Raw genomic sequence first — 18,126 nt, forward strand, 5'->3', positions numbered from 1 at the left:
GAGGGGAGGAGGCCCGGGGGGGGGCGGGGTGGGGGGCGGGGGTGGGTGCCGCCGCCGCCGCCGCGGAGCTGCTACTCGGCGCGTTTTGCATGAAGATGGCGGCTCCCACCGCCAGCAAGGCAGCCTCCCTGGGCTGTAACAACAAGCCCACGTTCCCGGAGCTGGATTTCAGGTCGGGAGCTCGGGTGGAGGAATTGAACAAACTCATCCAAGAATTCACGAAGCACGACCAGCGGGAATATGACGACCAGAGAGCGCTGGAGATTCACACAGCCAAGGATTTCATCTTTTCCATGCTGGGTAAGCAGGAAAAAGGGGGAGGTGTGAGTGTGTGTGTGTGTGTGTGTGTGTGTGTGTGTGTGTGTGTGTGTGTGTGTGATGGGAAGAGGGTAGAGAACCCATTCCCCCTTCTCGCGCTCTCTTTCCTTCTGGGTTTCCTTCCCGGAGCCGGTGCCTGTGGTGGAACCCATCCCTGTTCCGCTCTTCCCTTCTTTCTCCGCCGCAAGCCGAGCTGTCTTCCTTAGTAGACTTTGCGCCGGGTCCCCTTCAAACCCCGTTCGCTGGCTCTTTTGTTAATTTCTCATCCGCCGGAGGCTTAGGCAGGTGGAGTGTTGGGTGGTGAGACCTCTCAGTCAGTGTTGGGGAAAGCCCCCTGGAAACCGCGCGGTCCAGGTGCGATCCGGTGGCGCCTTTCGATGAAGGGATTTGGCTCCGGAGGTTCGGACCTGCGCCTTCCGAACGCCGAGTCTCGGGTCCTGCCCAGAGCTTGGGGCGTGGAGACAGCTCAGCGACAAGTTGCTTCTCTAGTCCTGCGGCGCGGCGCTGTCAAGCCCCCGGTGACCAAACTTGTTGGGTGTTCCCTAGTAACCCGCTCGAGTAGGCTGGGCGCCCGGAGTTCCTGCAACTTTGATTTGCAAATCGACTTCCCTTTGAAGCGCTTGGAAGCATTTCCTGTGCTTCTCCAGAGCTCTTGCTGAGCTCGGAATTCCTCTTTCCCGGCTCTTAAATGACGGGGCTCTGAGCTCGGACCCCAAGAAGCGCCAGCCCCCTCCTCTTTGTGTAATTTCCCTGCGCTGGCCCAGAGAGGCGCCCTTCGTTTCGAATCCTGGAGACCGGGGGGTTAGAATAATGCCGCCACTCCCACCCTCACGCCGGGCACCCGGCAGGTCCTTCAACAGATTGTCGGATGGTGTGTAAAGGGAAATAATGAAACGGACCTGGAGGGCAAATCCCTCCTCGAGTGTCCGGTCTTTCGGATTATTGCTGCTGAGGTACAGAGCGTGAGTGTCCGCTGTTGAGAGCTGCCTTCCCGCGGAGCCTGCGGCCGGACCGGGGCAGCCTTGGGGGCTTGCAGTGCGTGGCCTGGCCGTTAACGTTTCGCAGAACTGAGACCCTAATGTGGCGCAGCCCTAACGCGGGGCTCTGTGCCCTCTGCAAATACGTCCTTAGCCAGTTTTCCGGAAAATTTTATTGAAAACGGGCTTTGACTTCCGAGGAAAACAGGGCTTTTTGCCTTCCTGCTACCATTTACTTGGATGTCAGCTGGCTGGCTGTCGTTGCTTGTGCTATCATGGGGTACCTTCTTCCCTCCTTTTCTTCTTCCTTGAAACCCAAGTCCTTGTCAGGGGTCATACAGATCGAACGTGTGGGGGCGGATAATAGTAATGCTTTGGGAACTTGGAGAAAGTCTGTGGAAACTTGGGGCTGGATTTTACCTTTTGCTCCACGCTGCCCAGGAGGATCCTAATTGTGTATGAGGTTGAAAAGCTCCCCATGGAGACACTCGACTATTTAACTGTTTAGATGAATTAAATGTATTTCTTTTCTTTTTTTCTTTTTTTCAGTAACTCCCTAACCTGGTGGGAGTGAGCTTCCCGATCTGAAAACAAGTACAGTGATTGTCAGGAGAGTGGGGATACACCAAGAACGCTCAGGACAGTGATTTCAGTTGCTTAATCACGGCCTTTCTCTTTGACATAAATAATGGAAGTCTCCCATTGTGTGGTTAACAGCCCCCAAATCAATTCCGCTGTCTCCTGCTCTAGGTTGTTTTCCAGGGAAAGGTGCTTGGGTCACCATCACTCAGGATAGCCACGGAACAGAAAATGGGTGGGTGCGGGGAGTGGTAAGTTTAAATACCCAGCTCATTAGGAGCTTCTCTGCTAACCCATGGCTGAGACACTGGTTTAGCAAAGCCTTCACCCAGATATGAAGGGTGAATTGTTCTGGGGTGCTTAATATATACATGTGTTTAATGTCACCAGAGGCATTGTGTTGACAGGTAAGCTAAATTCCCTTCTATTCCTTTTTATCCAGTTGACCTTGCAAGAGAAGGCTTTCTTGCCCCCCTGGGGATTTGCTATTTCCACCTGCAGGAGAGAAAATTCAGGAGAGTGTCATGTAAGCTAAGCCTTTTGCCCCTCTGGACACTCGAAGGCAGATGGCAAAATGAGCTTGCCTGTGTGTGGTGCTGCATTCATCTGTGAGTTCCTTGCTTCCCTTTAATGAGGTGCTGGCGCTGTCAGACAAGTGAAGGTTTGGCGACAGCCAGGGTCCCCGTGTGGATTTACTTTTTCTAAAGCGGATTTTCCCTTGGCTTAAAAAACAAAATCTCTTTTTGTGCACTTTGTTTCACTTGCCACTGCCTTGAGTCTTTCATGAATATGCAAATGAGGTGTCTTAATGACCCTCAGCTTGTTAAGGTGTCACTGGGGTGGTACCAGGACCTTATTTCTGAGAGGTATTTTTTTGGGGGGGGAGGGGGTGACTCCTTGGCTTTGTTCTGCCTCTATCTGAACTGATTGTACCTGAGGATTGTCAGCAGTTCCCCTCACGCAGGATGAAATGGTAGAGGAATTTGGTGCAAGCCCCTTTAATGGAGTTGTGGATAATATTACCTTTGGTTTTAGGCAGCTGGGAGGGAGGGAGCAGCCGCTCTCGGACTAGAAGATTGTTAGTCTGGACCATAGCCCCCTTCTCAGGCCCTTTTCTGTCTAGTTTGGAGGCAACTTTATGCAGAAGAGTATAGTGGTGGTAGGCAGTTGTCATAATGAGTGACCTGTCAGCACCAAGAAAGTCCATTGGCCCATCAAAGCAGGACTCTGAATAGGCTGTGGGGTTGGTCTGAGCCTGTTGGTGGTCATCGTGGTCTCTGATCTGTCCTGACGTTCCGTGTTTGTACTGAGATTCTGATTCCTTTGAGGCAGATGTTGGCTGGAATCATCTAGACTCTTTATTTCTCTACACCTTGGTCTTTTAGGAGAATGATTGCTGTTATTATCTAGTTAATATTTGAGAGCCCAGATTGTGTGAGAGGCTGGCAGTGCATAATAAACACCATTTATCAAAATTCAGGGAAATTGCCAGAGTTCATTAATGTTTTAATAATATTTGGTATTTGCATAATGTCTCTGCCAGCTCTTTTGTTATCTTCATTCCCTGGCGAGGTTGGATGGAGACCGGTTGTGTCCCCATTGAACAGATGTAGAACGGGATATGCAGGAACTATAGAGGCAGGAAGGAGCCGAGCGGTCACTTAGCCTACAGTCTACATGGTGGATATCAGGGCATGGTTACCAGAATAGCTCTCCTTTACTGAATGCCTTCTCAGTGCTGGAAACTTCACACAGTCTTAGGTGTAGGGATCGCTTTCCCATTATACAGATGAAGATATTGGAATTTACTGGGGCTAAGACTCATGCAAGGTCTCATGGCTGATAAATGGTACGGATGATGCTCAAACTCACAACAGCCTGAGTCTAATAAGACATATTCCTCTTCTCCTACTTCAGAAACTATTAAGAATAAATGCGTTAAGTGCAGAGTACAGGCTTCATTTAGAAAAAATTGCTACCTCTTCTTTTAGGATTTTGTTTCTGATTTCAGCTGTAGCATTAGGGTGAGCCAAGCAGCATCTGAGCTGCTTTCTGGGACAGTTTGAATTCAGGTATTTTAGTCCGTAATAAAATCACTTGTTTGAATTTCTGGTTGAGGAAATAGTGGCCGTTATACTGAAATGTTAAAATCTGTAGTTTTGGGCCTAGTTGTAGCCTGCCTCTTTGCTAACGGGGTGGTTGATCTTAGATTTTTTTGTCTATTAAACATGGATGACAGTAATGTATCATTTCTGAATTGCCTGTGAATGTGAAGTCACTTCGTAAAGTGAAAAGGAATGTATACATTCCTTATTACGCATTTTATTATTTATTTAAAGAAATGGGCATTATTCAAAAATCTAGTGAACTTAACCTGGAATTCTTTCTTCAGGTTGGTATCTGAAAGAACTAGGGAGTACAATCAGAGGCAGCCTAGGAGAAAGAACATAGGTTCTGGCTGTAGAAGACATGATTAATTCTAACACGCCCCGCCATTTTTTAAGTTCATACCCTGCTCTGGCCGGTGTGCTAACTACTTTGCGTAAATCCATTAATTTATGTAATTTTCTTCTAAAAACTTTGTGAGGGTAAATATTATCATGCCTGTGTGTTTAACAAATACTTACCAGTTGTTGTACGGCTTGCCGAATAGGATGCAGGGTCCCGGCTAGCATAGTGAGCAGGGACTTTGAGAAATTCATATGGGCCCTTGGAGATCCCCCTCCCTCTTCTCCTTTGCCCACCACCTGGAGGAAAGTAGTTTGCTGGCTCTTGTCTCCTTTTAGGTCCATAAATACGTTGTAGCTGCCTGAGAATCCTACAGTGTAGTGCTTCCTAGCTGCCGGATCTAGCATATGTTTCAGCACTTTCCATGTCTTCAGATCAGCCCATTTTGAAGTCTTACCTTTCCAGTGTCTGAATGTCATCTTTTTCCTAATGAATATATCTAGTGTTATTTATTGAGGGAATTTATTCTGCCATTGCTTTGTGGGCTTCCAAGTCTTGGTAAGCCCCTTAAGGTTCTAGTCACGAATGTGCTGTATCTGTGTAATGGTCAAGATCATATTTGAAGTCTACCCTGGTGCTGAAAGTATTATATATCTAGGGCAGGGAGATCACCATTTATTTTGGTCACTTCTTGAGGTTGGTTTCAGTTCTCCCTCCATGGTTCTGGGCACTGCTGACCTTCATCCTTGACAGAGGAGCCCTAGAACTGTTGATGATTTCTGGGTCCTCCCATGATGCCTTGTTCTGCTGCCCATTGGATTAATGCATTGTTCGTGATTAGACTGGCCCCTTATGTTTACACAGAAATATTGGATTCTCTCTTGTTAAACGGAGAACTTGTCGTTGAATATTAGCTCTTTAGACTCTCCTACAACCCTTTTTTTTTTAAACAATTTGGAATCTCTGGTCCCCTTTCAGACCTATTGAATCAGAATCCCTGGAGATCCCCAAATTGTCTGATCAGCACTCTGACATCCTGTCCTTTGTTAGGTCTGATGCCACTCATTTTCCATCCACCAGAGCTGTCCCTACCCACAGTGAACATGATCCCACTTGACTGGAGGCTAGACCCAGGCTGCTGAGCCTAATGAGTGGTTATCGCTTGCTAGTTCTTGGAGATGGAGTCCTTCCACTTGGGACAGAGGCAGGGAAGCCTGGCAAGTGGGATGATTAGGGTATTCACTCTGTATGAGAGGTTGTAATAGGGCTTTCCATTATTGTGTCACTGAATCGCCACCATAACCTTTTGACGTCAAGAGCTACAGGGGAGGGCCACCTGGGTAGCTCAGTAGGTTGGGCGTCCGTCTTCAGCTCAGCTCAGGTCGTGATCTCACGGCTTGTGAGTTTGAGCCCCATTGGGCTCTGTGCTGACAGCTCAGAACCTGGAGCCTATTTCAGATTCTGTGTCCCTCTTTCTCTGTGCCCCTCCCTCACTCATGCTCTGTCTCTCTCAAGAATAAATAAAACATTAAAAAAGCATAAAACATAAAAAAAATTAAAGAAAAAACTACAGGGGAAAATTCGGGAACTTCCCAAGTTTACCAACAAGGAAGTGGTGTAGCTGGGACTTCACTGGGGTCGTGCTGCTGCAAAACCCTTGCTTTTGACAGACACTGTTCTATGGTCAGGAGTGGGAGGAGACCCTGGTGCTGGCCCTGACTCTTCCAGTGATTTGCTGTGTGGCTTTGGGCAAGTCACTTAGATTCTGAGCCTCAATTTCTGAATATGTAAGCTGGGGCTAATAATTATAGCTCTCTGTTGTGTTCAGGTGGCTTCAGTTCTGGATCTGAAAACTTTTGTGCAGGACATTTCTGAATTTTTGTACCAGCTCTGTTTAGTACTGTGTAGTATGTACATTTTCCTGAATAAGTCTTCTAACCTCTCTGGAACCTCTTTTTGCCCCTTTTCCAATTATATAATATACAAAGAATAAACAAAAATCATTCCCCAATTCAAATCACTATTAAGATTTTGACGTGCATGTTTTCCCCTAGACATCTATGTTTATATATGTAGTTATACCCACACATGCTTACGTGCACACAGTTTTGTATCCTATGGACACATGATTTCCCTTGTCCATATCCATATTCTGTCGTCTACCACACTTTAAACATTTTTTTTAATTTCTTTTTGAGGGAGAGAAAGAGAGCAAGTGAGAGAGGGGCAGAGAGAGAGAGAGAGAAAATCCCAAGCATGCTTTGTGCCATCAGTGTGAGTCCAATGCAGGGCTTGAATGCACGAACTTGAGATTGTGACCTGAGCCAAAGTCAAGAGTTTGCACTTAACTGATTGAGCCACCTGGGTGCACCAACCACGCTTTAGAAAAAGGAGTTCTAAACTAAAACCTGTGGACAAATGTTCTCCTAGTTTCTTCCATTCGTCTTTTATTCCAGAAAGAGATACTGTTTGAGAACTTAAAGCATATTCTGTGATTTAATAATTGGGAATGTTGAACCTTGACTTTGTTGACTTGTGAGGATTTTACCTGCCTTTCATTGCTCTCTCCTGTGTTTGCGTGTTCTGTGTGGTCACAGAATGCCAGCTATATTTCTCACTTCCTTCCTTTGCGTAGATTGCTTTCTCTATGGGGATTTCTTAATCTAGGTCCATGGAAGTAATAGCAGAGTCTGTGAACTTGAATGGAAGAAATTACATCTTTATTTTTATTAATCTCTAACTGAAATATAGCACTTTATTCCATTATAAAGGTAGGTAATAGATCATAGTAGTATTAGCAGTACCTATATTTTTTCCTTCTCTTGCCAATAGAAGTCAGATATTTTCATTTCACATTATAATTGTTGCAGATATCTCAAAAAAGTGTTTATCACTGCTTTGAAATTATGGTGTCTCAGACTTGCTGCTAGGTTTTATTTAATGCGTTAATAAAGAATCACATGTACTCTATCACAGATTTGCTTTTTAAATGTATATTTGTGCTTTAATACTGATTTTCTGTAGGGGCACTTTGGTGGCTCAGTTGGTTGAGCGTCCAGCTCTTGATTTTGGCTTGAGTCATGATCTTGATGACCTCAGGGTCATGAGATCGAGCTCCAGCATCGAGCTTTACATTGAGCATGGAGCCTGCTTGGGATTCTCTTTCTCCCTCTGCCCATTCTGTGCATGTGCTTTCTTTCTCTCTCTCTCCCTCTCCCTGTGCCCCTCTCCCCTGCTCTGTTCTCTCTCTCCCTCTGCCCCCTACCCCACTCGTGCTTTCTCTCTCTCTCAAATAAAAGATATATGTATATATGTATAGATATACACATACATATTGATTTTCTTTAAAGCCCTATGTAATTTTATCATTTTCATGCAAATACACTATTTTTTGCAGGGGTCCATAGGCTTCACCAGCATGTCAAGATAATCTATGTCACAGTTAAAAGTTAAAAGTCACAGTTAAAAGTCTCTGCGTCTTTTTTTTATGTTTATTTACTTTGAGAGAGAGAGTGCATGCAAGTGAAGGAGGGGCAAGAAGAGGGACGGAGAGAGAGAGAGAGAGATCAAGAGAGAGAATCCCAAGCAGGCTCGATGCTGTTAGTGCAGGGCCCGACATGGGGCTCGATCTCAAGAACCCTGAGATCAGGATCTGAGCCAAAATCAAGAGCCAGATGCTTAACTGATGGAGCCACTCAGGTGTTCCAAAAGGCTCAGCTTCTAAGCAATGATACCTTACTTCTGCTTCATTTTCCTCTTCCAGCTCCAGCTCCAGTGCCCCTTACTCATGAAGCTTTCCTAAAACTCTCCAAGAAGATACCCACCTTGCCTTTGTGTTCTAACATTCGGTCCCCTTTTATAGCCCTTAGCACATTCTTTCCCATGCTAGGGTAAAGAATCCAAGGCTTATTTATCTTTGCAGCACTCAGTAGGGTCAGGTACACAGTAGGCTCTCACAGAGTGTTAAGTGATTTGATTTTTGTATGAAGCTTCTCATCACAGCCTCCATTTAAGGAGGGAACGCTTTCAGACATTGTCTCTAAGAATTTTCTCTTCGGGAAAGCCACACTAAGTCATCTTTTCTGGAGTCAAGAAAATCTTGATCTAATCTTTTGATTCAGTAGGAGAATTTTTTTTTAGATTCCAAGAAGAGTATCCTTAAGACTGACTGCAGGGCAATTTAAGAAATGTCCCAACTTACTGAACAAAAGCAGCCAACAGTGAGTTGTGGGAATGTCCCTTTTCCTGTAGACCCTAACTGCTCTTCCACAGCCCTCTAGGGTAGTGGTGGGACTCCTGCACGCCTGCCTTTGGGGCTTTACAAAATGCAGAGAGGGCACAGTGGTCTTTCCCAGGAAAGTGCTTTCTATACTTATCAGTCAACCTCCAAAAGTCTGGATGTCTACTCTGGAATCCAAATTCTAGGATTTCTTTATGATAAACGACCATTATTTACCATCCATAATAATATACCAATGTGCGGTGCTTTATAGATTACAGTACATATTCATATATTTTTTAATGTATTTATTTTTGAGAGAGAGAGAGAGAGCAGCATGAGCAGGGGAGGGTCAGAGAGAGAGGGAGACAAAATCCGAAGACAGGCTCTGGGCTCATGACTCAGCACAGAGCCTGACATGGGGCTCAAATCCACAAACTGCGAGATCATGACCTGAGCCGAAGCCGGATGCTCAACCAACTGAGCCACCCAGGCACCCCTACATATTCATATTTGATGTGGTATAGTATTATTCTCTGAACAGTCCTTTGAGAAAGTGTGTAGCAAATATGAGCCGTCATTTACAGATTGGGGTCTGGAGACTCTGGAAGGTGTTGTGACTTAATTGTAGAACAGGACTCAACCCAGATCTGAAGTGTCTTTTGTTACTGCAAAGAGCTCATGTGCGTTTCTAACTTTAGACATCTTCTATGCATTGCTGGGTTGAGTCTGTATTCCCAGACAAGGGCAAGGGTAGCAGTTTTCATTTTTCTCTGGGCTTTTCTGCTCTCCCTTTGGGCCAGGGATATGTAGTGAGTGAGGCTCGCTAAGATCGGAATGGGTAAGTACATGCCCCATAGGCGTGCATTCCCCAGGTCTGATGGGTAGGTCTGGCCCAACTGGTTCCTACGGTCTGCGACAGTATTCACAACGGACCTGACTGAGTACTTGCCAGTTGAGTGATCTCTTTAAGGACATTCCTAATTATGCTGTTATGTGAGGCTGTCTCTAGGAAGTAGCTGTTTTTTTTTTTTTTTTATCCACTTAAGTGTCTTTTTCATAAATGCCCTCTGCACAAGATAAAGAGACAGGATAACTAGGTACAGCATCACTATGAACAAAGCTAACATGAGAGCTGCTGTTCACTTTGTCTTTTTTTAAATATTTTTTCCCTGAACACAAGAAGCCATGATTACTGTTTGTGAGTGAAGTCAGCAATAGGAGGTGGTGTAAGTTTTGTTGAGATTTTTGTTTCTTCTAACTAGTGTTTGAATATCTACAGTGTGTATTGAATGGTGTAAGCATCCATTCATAAATTCATTCAACGTATGCAGGCATGCCTACAATGCACTAGTGTGAATTACTGTAGTGCAGTTACTGTGTAAGTGCACAGAGTGGTGAGTAAGACAAGCAGGGTCACTGCCTCCGTGGGACGAATCTTCTCGGGGGGATTCAACAAGATTTAAGCATGCAAATAAATAGGGATGTGCGCTATTGGAGAGGCACAGAATGTTAAGATGGAGGGTCGGATGGAGTAAAGAGTCATGAAGAAGAACTCTGTGAAGCAGAGACATTTGAAATGGAAAGATAAGAAGGAGCCACATATCCAAAGGAAGACTAAGTAAAGGAGTATTCTAGGTAAACAGAACAGCACATGCAGAGACCTTAGGCGGGGATAAATTTGAAAGCAGTTTTCAAGGCTGCTTTATTATAGCAAGTCTGATTTGGCCTCTGCAAGGAGAAATGGTCTCTGTTAGGCCTGAGGTCGAAGGAAATGGGCTGCCTGCCTTGGAATGTAGGGCCTACCGGTAGAGTGGTTTTTCCAGGTGGACCCGCCCTTTGGCTAGGTACTTGCTCCTGGTATTCAGGGATTAGGGGGAGGGGGACAGTGTAGAAAGGTTGGATTACAGGTCCTCAAAAGGCCCTTTGTATTCTTGAATTTCTCTTATTTCACCTCGGATAGCCCTAGGCTAGAAACAGTAAGTCCAATATGAGATGATTTATGGGTCAAACTGCAGGGCTAATAATAAGCCCTTCTTTGTATCTAGTCCTCCACAGTTTACAAAATACTTGCATATGCATAATCTCATTTTGACTGCTCACAGCCACCCTCTGAGGTAGGTGTTTTTTGGTGGCTATTTTTAAATTAATTTTTTTAAACATTTATTCATTTTTGAGAGACAGCTTGAGCAGGAGAGGAGTAGAGAGAGAGGGAGACACAGAATCCGAAGCGGCTCCGGGGCTCGAACTCACTGACCATGAGATCATGACCTGAGCTGAAGTTGGACACTTAACCGACTGAGCCACCCAGGTGCCCCTTTTGGTGGCTATTTTAATGTAGGAAGAAACCCATGGTCAAGAGAAGTAACTCACAGCCATCAGATAGTTCAGGTGGGATCCAACTCAAGACCTTGGCAACTCACTTCCAGATTCTTTGTATTATGCTAATTCTAAAATCCTTTTCCCCTGCCCCCACCCCATTGTGTATCTCAGGATGTGGAGGCGGTAGGGTTTCTGCCCCAGGGAGGCCCTGGAGGGTCAGGAGGAGGAACCCAGCCACCAGACTACCAAAGCTGCCTGTGCCTGTTACCAGTATTCAACTTGTAAGCACTTTCTAGGCTGCTTCAAGATCACCCTGTTAGCAGTCACAGCTGTTCTTCATAGCAGCTGCTTGTGCGGATTGGGTCGTGATTCATAAAGGAAACTCAACAGTTTGTTCTTTCAACTGTGCCCTTGGTGTGCACAGCCTGCTCTCAGACAGGCTCTGTTTCAGGTTCAGAACAACGCAGTGTTCTGGGGTGCCCCATGCCCGAGGGACTCCTAACCCTCTTGTGAGAAGGGGTGGTCCCTCCAGATCAGGGCCGGTGGGCCTTCGGACCAGCTGGTCCTTGGTGTCTGAATCAGGGATGCTTGGGAGGGGGCTGTGCAGTTGGGTATGGGATCATGCTCACCTCTTGTCTAAGGGGGTGGCGGAGCGCTGCCCCTAGTGCCCGCCTGGCCTGTCGTTCCTGGGCACCAGCCTCCTGCTGCTTGAGGCAGATTGCCGGCCCCACTCCCAGAGCTTCTCCTTCAGTAGGTCTGGGATCCCGCCTGAGAATCCGCATCTCTGCTAAGTTTCCAGGTGATGCACCTGCCGCTGCCCAGAGTCCACGCTACAAGAACCAGTGCTGAGGAGCCAGGGCCGATGGGCTGTGGAAGTTTTAAGACACCCGGTGATGGATCTAGATTTTGACCCAGAATCTCTAGATTTTTAAATATTGAGACTAAAATCAAATATTAAAGGAACATAATGTGGTTTAAAACTGGAGGTCAGATAGTACACTGTGGCTGCCAGCGTAGCACCTCTGATCTGAATACTTGCAGAGAAATCCCTGTGCCGTCTGCTCTGGAAACTGAGGCCCAGGGAGGGGCTATGGTTCATCCGTGGCTGACAGCTAGTTTGGCGGCAGAATCTTGACTAGACCCCAGATGATCTGTCCGCCTGCTGTGTGTGTGTGCGTGTGTGTTGGTGTTAGTCCTAGCATACTGTCTTCCAAATAAATTTTCCCTTTGAGTGGAAATACTATATAAATTCGAAAATATTAATAATCACACTAATAATTTTTTTCCGAGGTCCAGGTACAATTCTAAATACTTTATACTTCAGGGGTGTTAACTAAGTTAGTCCTAACAACAATCCTCTGAAAAAAGGTTATTCTTCCTATTCTTATTTCCTGATGAGAATTCCAAAGCACAAAGAGGTTAAATATTTGCCCAGTGTCACAAAGTTCCTGGTAGAGTCAGGATTTGAACCCCAGAAATCTAGCTTCAGGCAGAGAGCAGCAAATCATTATAGGAACTTTCTTTGGTGCTTCACTAAACAAACAAAACGCTTTCCTCCTGCAACATGGAAATCACTGATGGAGTATTACAGTTTTAACTAATGCTGCTGGGAAACTTAGAAATTAGCTGGCCAGAGTTCCTCCCTCCTCCATTTTAACAGAAGTGGAAACGGAGGCCCAGAAAGGAGAGGGGAACTTAATCATCCTGAACACTGATTTTACTTTTGGGCAGAGTGGAGGTTAGGTAATTGACCAGCAAGTGACAGGTTCCTGAGAAAGTGCTTGACCCTGAGACAGGTCACTCAGCAGCCTTGGCTCCCAAGGAAGGGTCTGCCTGGGCTTGAAGGGAAGGCGAAGCACTGAGAGGGCTGTCCTTTAAGGCAGGGAACATTCCCTTGCCCCAGAGCCACCTTGTGTCATTTGAAGGTCTCTTAATTGCTCCTAGATGAAGGATGCTGAATAAATAACCTCATGGGCACAGTGTATTTCTGGTCTGTCATGTTTGCCTTTGTCTTTTGATTGTGCCTTGTCTCTCCCCATCCAGTTTCTTTCCTGTGAAGTGTGTCCTTTTCTCACACCTGTGCTGTTTCCACAGGTGTGAGCCTCACGGTAAGCACGTTCATCTCTGAACACCCTGTGTGTATAGGAAGGGGGGGCTGGCTGAGCGGACCACAGGACTTGGGCCAGCCTGTGCGTGGGAGGAGCTCCGGGGGCGAGGACGCCATCTTGGGACCTGAAGGAGAACCACCAGCTACTGTCCCTCCCTGCTGCTGGGCTGGGGGCTCAGAGCCTTAGGAGGATTTAGAGAGTTGTAATAGGATTCAGAGAATTACAGACAAGTTAAGCCAGTGGGGATCTTCCCGGGATCAGTTCGCCCACCCCAGCATTTTACTGATGGGGAGATTTCACCCCATAGCAGACAATGACTTGATCAAGGTCCAAATGGTGGTGGTTGGTAAATACGTCCCAGATGCTGGACATGGATTGTTCTGAGTGCTTTATAATCATTAACCCCTTTAATCCTCACAGCAGTGTTGTGATGAGGGTGCCGTGCCTGTTGCCACTCTACTGATAAGGAAACTGGGCAGGTTAAGTCACTTTCACAAGCTCCATTCCAGCCCAGGAACCTGCCTCCTTCCCTCCTCTCCAAAGCACAGGTAGCCTTGCTTTCCCAGGCTCTGTGATGATTGCTGGTATCTAAACATGAGGTGGTGCCAAACATGGAGGGGAGGACGGGAGGAAGAGCAGCGGGGGCAAGGTGGAGAAGATGGTGACTGTGCTAGCCCGCGAGCCCGTGGCCCATGTGGTTCTTCCGGTTCCTGGTCCAGAGTCTTGTCGTTCCATCATTAGGCCTTCCTTGGCAGCAGTCAGGAACTCAAACATTCCTTTGAGGCCTGTGGTTTATGTTTATTGAAAGTCCTTTGTATTACATCTCATCTCCACAGTCTCTTCCTCTCCAAAGAAAGAAGGCGTGTCCCAGTGGAGTGATTGATTTAAAGCTGTATAAAGGTCAACTGGGCCCTTGATACTAAGTAAATTAGGCCAGTTTTATGAAGGCTTTTTCCTCTCTTTTCCAATTCTACCCCCCACCTCCCCAGTGGATTTCGTTCCAGATTTAGAGCATTTAATTAGGACAGCATTAATGTAGTCTGTCGTTGTGGGGAAAATGGGGAGCAGATCTCTTTTCAGGGAAAGGCAGATGCCAAAGGTACTCTCAACAAAGTTACTTTGAAATCAAAATTTATAAATCGAATTGATTTTATGTGACCCAATGCATCTGCCTCTTCAGAGTGTGACTGTTCTTGAACGGTGAATGATTATTTGTTCAAGTAAATCACCCCGCCCAGTTTCCCTGCTTTGTAAGGAAGGTGTTTGTACATCCTTAGCATCGTGCCGCAAGGTCAGTCATGGGATGGAACAACTTCTTGAGATCCTGGTACTCATGATACAGGAGGTTGGAATTAGAATCCTGACAGAAACTTCATTCCCAACCTACTTACTCGTGGTTTTCCCACAGTAGAATATCCGTGGCAATGGAAGTATCCCAGATTGGTGAACCCATCTGTATGACGTAGCAACTCATGGGAGAGGATTTTTTTTCTTTTTTGAGTGAGTTAGGAGGCAGAGGGAGAGAAAGAAAGAGAAAGAATCCCAGGAGGGTCAGAAGGAGAGAGAGAAAGAAATAGAGAGGCAGAGAGAAGTGGGGCTCACCTGATGTGGGGCTCATACTCATCCGATGTCAGGCTCATGTTTACCTGACGTGGAACTTGAACTCACGAACTGTGAGATCATGACCTGAGCCAAAGTCAGATGCTTAACGACTGAGCCACCGAAGCACCCTGGGAAAGGATTTTATAAGGTCTAACTCTTGGGGAAGAGAGGACAGATGGGGAACGGTTTTAGTCAGTATGTTTGTCGTTCAAGCCCAACCGACCCCTGTTTCCTGTCTCCTGGATCCCATTCTCTCCGCAGGCTGCTTTGGCTGAGGCCCTAGGGATTATTCCTGCCTCCTTCATCTGCAGCTTCTCTTTGTTACACATCGTGCGTGCATTCTCTATTTTTTTCATCGGCGATCTTGGAGGACCTCAGCAACAAGCCCTCTGCTAGGGAGTGGATGTACAGTGTGAAACAAACCTTCATGTTGTTGAGACGCAAGTCTTAGGAGGAGGTGGACAGCAAAAGAAAAATGTACATATTACTATCAAAGTCCTGAAGGAAAAACCAGAACAAAGCAGAGCATACTGCTGTGATTTGTCATTTCTTCTCCAGCTTGACGTTGTTGACCTTTCTCCCCTAAACTCTTCCCGTGGCTTCTGTGACAACATAGTCTTGCCGGTTTTCTACTGTTTCTCAGTTTTCCACGTAAGGGACAGACTTGAATGCTTTTGTCTAACCCTTGGTGACTGCCTGTGTCTCTTTCTCTTTCACTTTCTCTGACCTGTCTCACAGTGTCCCAGCCTGGAACTCTTTTCTGCCCTTTTGGACAGCTCCTCTTGGGTGGCCCAGAGGGGCCACAGACTGAGTGTTCCCAAGTGAACTTCTGCTCCAAACCAGCTTCTCCTCGACTGGCCACACCACTGTTGACTCAAGTGCCAAACGAGGTGCTTGGGAGTCATCCTGAGCTCCCCACTCTTCCCCCCCATCCCAGAGCTGCAAAGGAACTGAGGCCAGCCCATTCTGCCTCCTCCTCCTTTTTTTTTTTTTTTAATTTTTATGTTTATTTTTTTATTATTGGGACAGAAACAGAGCATGAATGGGGGACAGGCAGAGAGAGGGGGAGACCCAGAATCCAAAGCAGGCTCCAGGCTCTGAGCTGTCAGCACAGAGCCTGATGCAGGGCTCGAACTCATAAGCAGCGAGACCATGCTCTGAGCTGAAGTTGGACACTTAACTGACTGAGCCACCGAGGCGCCCCTCTGCCTCCTTCTTTAAGACCTCACTTCCTTCTGTCCATTCCTGTCGTCACCACCCTAGGTCAGGGCCAGCACCATCTGTTTCCTGGATTACTGCAGTAATCTGCACACTGGGTTTTCTATTTCCAATCTTGCGTGTTTTTAATCCATTCTCCAAGCTGAGTCATCTTTCCAATATGCCTAAATACCTCGGGGCAGCCCATCATTCTTCATGTGAAGTTCCCACTGCTCAAGTGTATGTCACAGGGCCTTTGGAGACCCAGCTGCTCATGTCTCTGACTTCACTCCCTGCCGGTTTTACTGTTTATTTCCTGATGCCTACCGTAAGGCCCTGTGTGAGGTACCGACCTTGTGTTCTTAAAGTAAAAACCCAGACATTCTGAATGCGACTAGGAGGCCTCAGTGCCCTGTCTCCTACGGCCCCTTTTGCCTCATCGCAAACCTCAGATGTCCTCACTGACTTGGTGTCAGTCCCATTGACCTTTCAATTCTTAGGAAATATCCCATCACCACCCACTGAGGCCCTTTGCTGGAATGTCCCCTCCCTCCCACCAGATGCCCACACAGCTCAGATCTCCTCTCAGTCACATCAGCACTTCTCCGGGAGGCCTTTCAGGCCAGCCCAGAACCGGCCAAGTTCTCTTGAATTGACCTTCTGACTTCCTGGGCTTCTTGATTGCACCAGTCAGTTAATGAATTTGCAGTGATTCGTGACTGATGGCTGACTTTTCCCACTGCCACAAAAACCTGACAATCATCTCTGGTGTATCTGTTATTATTATTTTTTCTCATGAGTCCTGGTAGGGGCTGTATACATATTGGTGGTGGTGTTGGCTAATCTGCCTTTGTTCTAGCAGTTAGGTGGTAGACACGTCACGATGAGCTCATGATGATGGCCATGTGAGTGGTGAGTCCTGAGTACATACCTTGGCATGGTGAGAGCATTTGTCTTCCTTCCCCTAGTCTCCCACCTCTCTGCACCATGTAGTCTTGGAATTATTAACACGTGGACTTTAGAAGTTATGTAGTCCAGGGGCACCTGGGTGGCTCAGTCGGTTAAGTGCCCAACTTCGGCTCAGTTCATGATATCTCGGTTTGTGAGTTCAAGCCCTGCGTCAGGCTCTGTGCTGACAGCTCATAGCCTGGAGCCTCCTTCAGATTCTGTCTCTGCCTCTGTCTGCCCCTCCCATGCTCGCACTCTGTCTCTCTCTGTCTCTCAATAATAAATAAAAATTAAAAAAAAAGAAATTATGTAGTCCAATCATTTCCAACCTATTCTGAACATGAGGGTTTTTAAAAATTTTTTTAATCCCGTGAAATAAATGATAAAGGTTTAAATAGGAATGGTTATATCTTTACTGTCAGTTCATTGGGGAAAAATGAGTAGTTATGGAAAGCTACAATGGATTTAGCTAACCATGTAAATTGCATTGAGTTTTTTTTTCATAATAGCATCTACACGTATTTGAAAAACAGTGGTGTGTACGCATTAGAGCAAGTGCTTCATGGGCCTATGGATTTATAGTACCAATAACTCCATGCTTCTGCGATCTCTCAGGAACTAGCCGTTTCGTCTGGCTCTTTATTTTATATTTGCATGAGATGTAGAACTGGTTACCTGGGGGCTTATTTTTCTCTGTATATATGTTTACTTGACCAGAATAGTGTTTTTAAAAATTTAGAGCAACCATTTACAAAATTAGAGGGACTGGGCTCCATTTCCAAATGGTCATCATCACATGGTGCTGACTAGTAAGTGGCTCCTTCAGAAGGGCCACACTTCCTTCTGTTTGTCATGGTGCTCACCTGTCTCTACGGCTATAGAGCAAGTTGCTCCTAAAATGGGACCTGGAGACCTGGTGACCTTGCCCCTGAGGGAAGGAGGCCTCCTGTCCGTGTCTGCAGAGGCTTGTGACTAGGAAGGGCCCTGGGCCAGGAGTCGGGACGCCTGGATCCTTGTCCCCTTGCTGTTACTGACTAGCTTGCTGACCTTGAACAAGATGTGCAGTCTGAGCTTCAGTTTTGTCATCTGTTACCAATTTAATAAACACCTCCCAGACCCCACAGAGTTGTTTGGTTTAGGAGTAGTATGGGGCATGTTGGTTCTTCACTCCCCCATCTTCTCTTCCCTTGTCTCTGCCTCTCGTGGAGGGATTTGTCACTATTATCGCACCTTGCTGTTCGTTTCAGGAATACAAGGAGGGAGCTCTCGGGTCTCCCCTCTCTCTCTCCCCAACCATGTTTTACCCTTGGCCTCTCTGGAGCAGCTCTCTTCCTTTTATTCCATGTCCTCTGATCCTTCAGAGGAGTTGGGAGGGGGCACAGCCATGCCCAGCTACTGCGGTGACACC

General features: G+C 46.5%; 1 protein-coding gene across 1 annotated transcript in view; it reads left to right on the forward strand.

Annotated features, from left to right (window-relative positions):
• The first annotated feature begins 58 nt into the window (after positions 1 to 58).
• MB21D2 (Mab-21 domain containing 2) overlaps positions 59 to 18,126 on the forward strand; it is a 114,763-nt gene continuing 96,695 nt past the window's right edge. Inside the window, exon 1 of the mRNA XM_029939627.1 lies at positions 59 to 300. Coding sequence (XP_029795487.1) covers positions 90 to 300 — 211 coding nt within the window. The 5' untranslated portion in view covers positions 59 to 89. The remainder of the gene's footprint in view (positions 301 to 18,126) is intronic.

Source organism: Suricata suricatta, chromosome 5 (genome assembly GCF_006229205.1).
Source record: "Suricata suricatta isolate VVHF042 chromosome 5, meerkat_22Aug2017_6uvM2_HiC, whole genome shotgun sequence".
NCBI lineage: Eukaryota > Metazoa > Chordata > Mammalia > Carnivora > Herpestidae > Suricata > Suricata suricatta.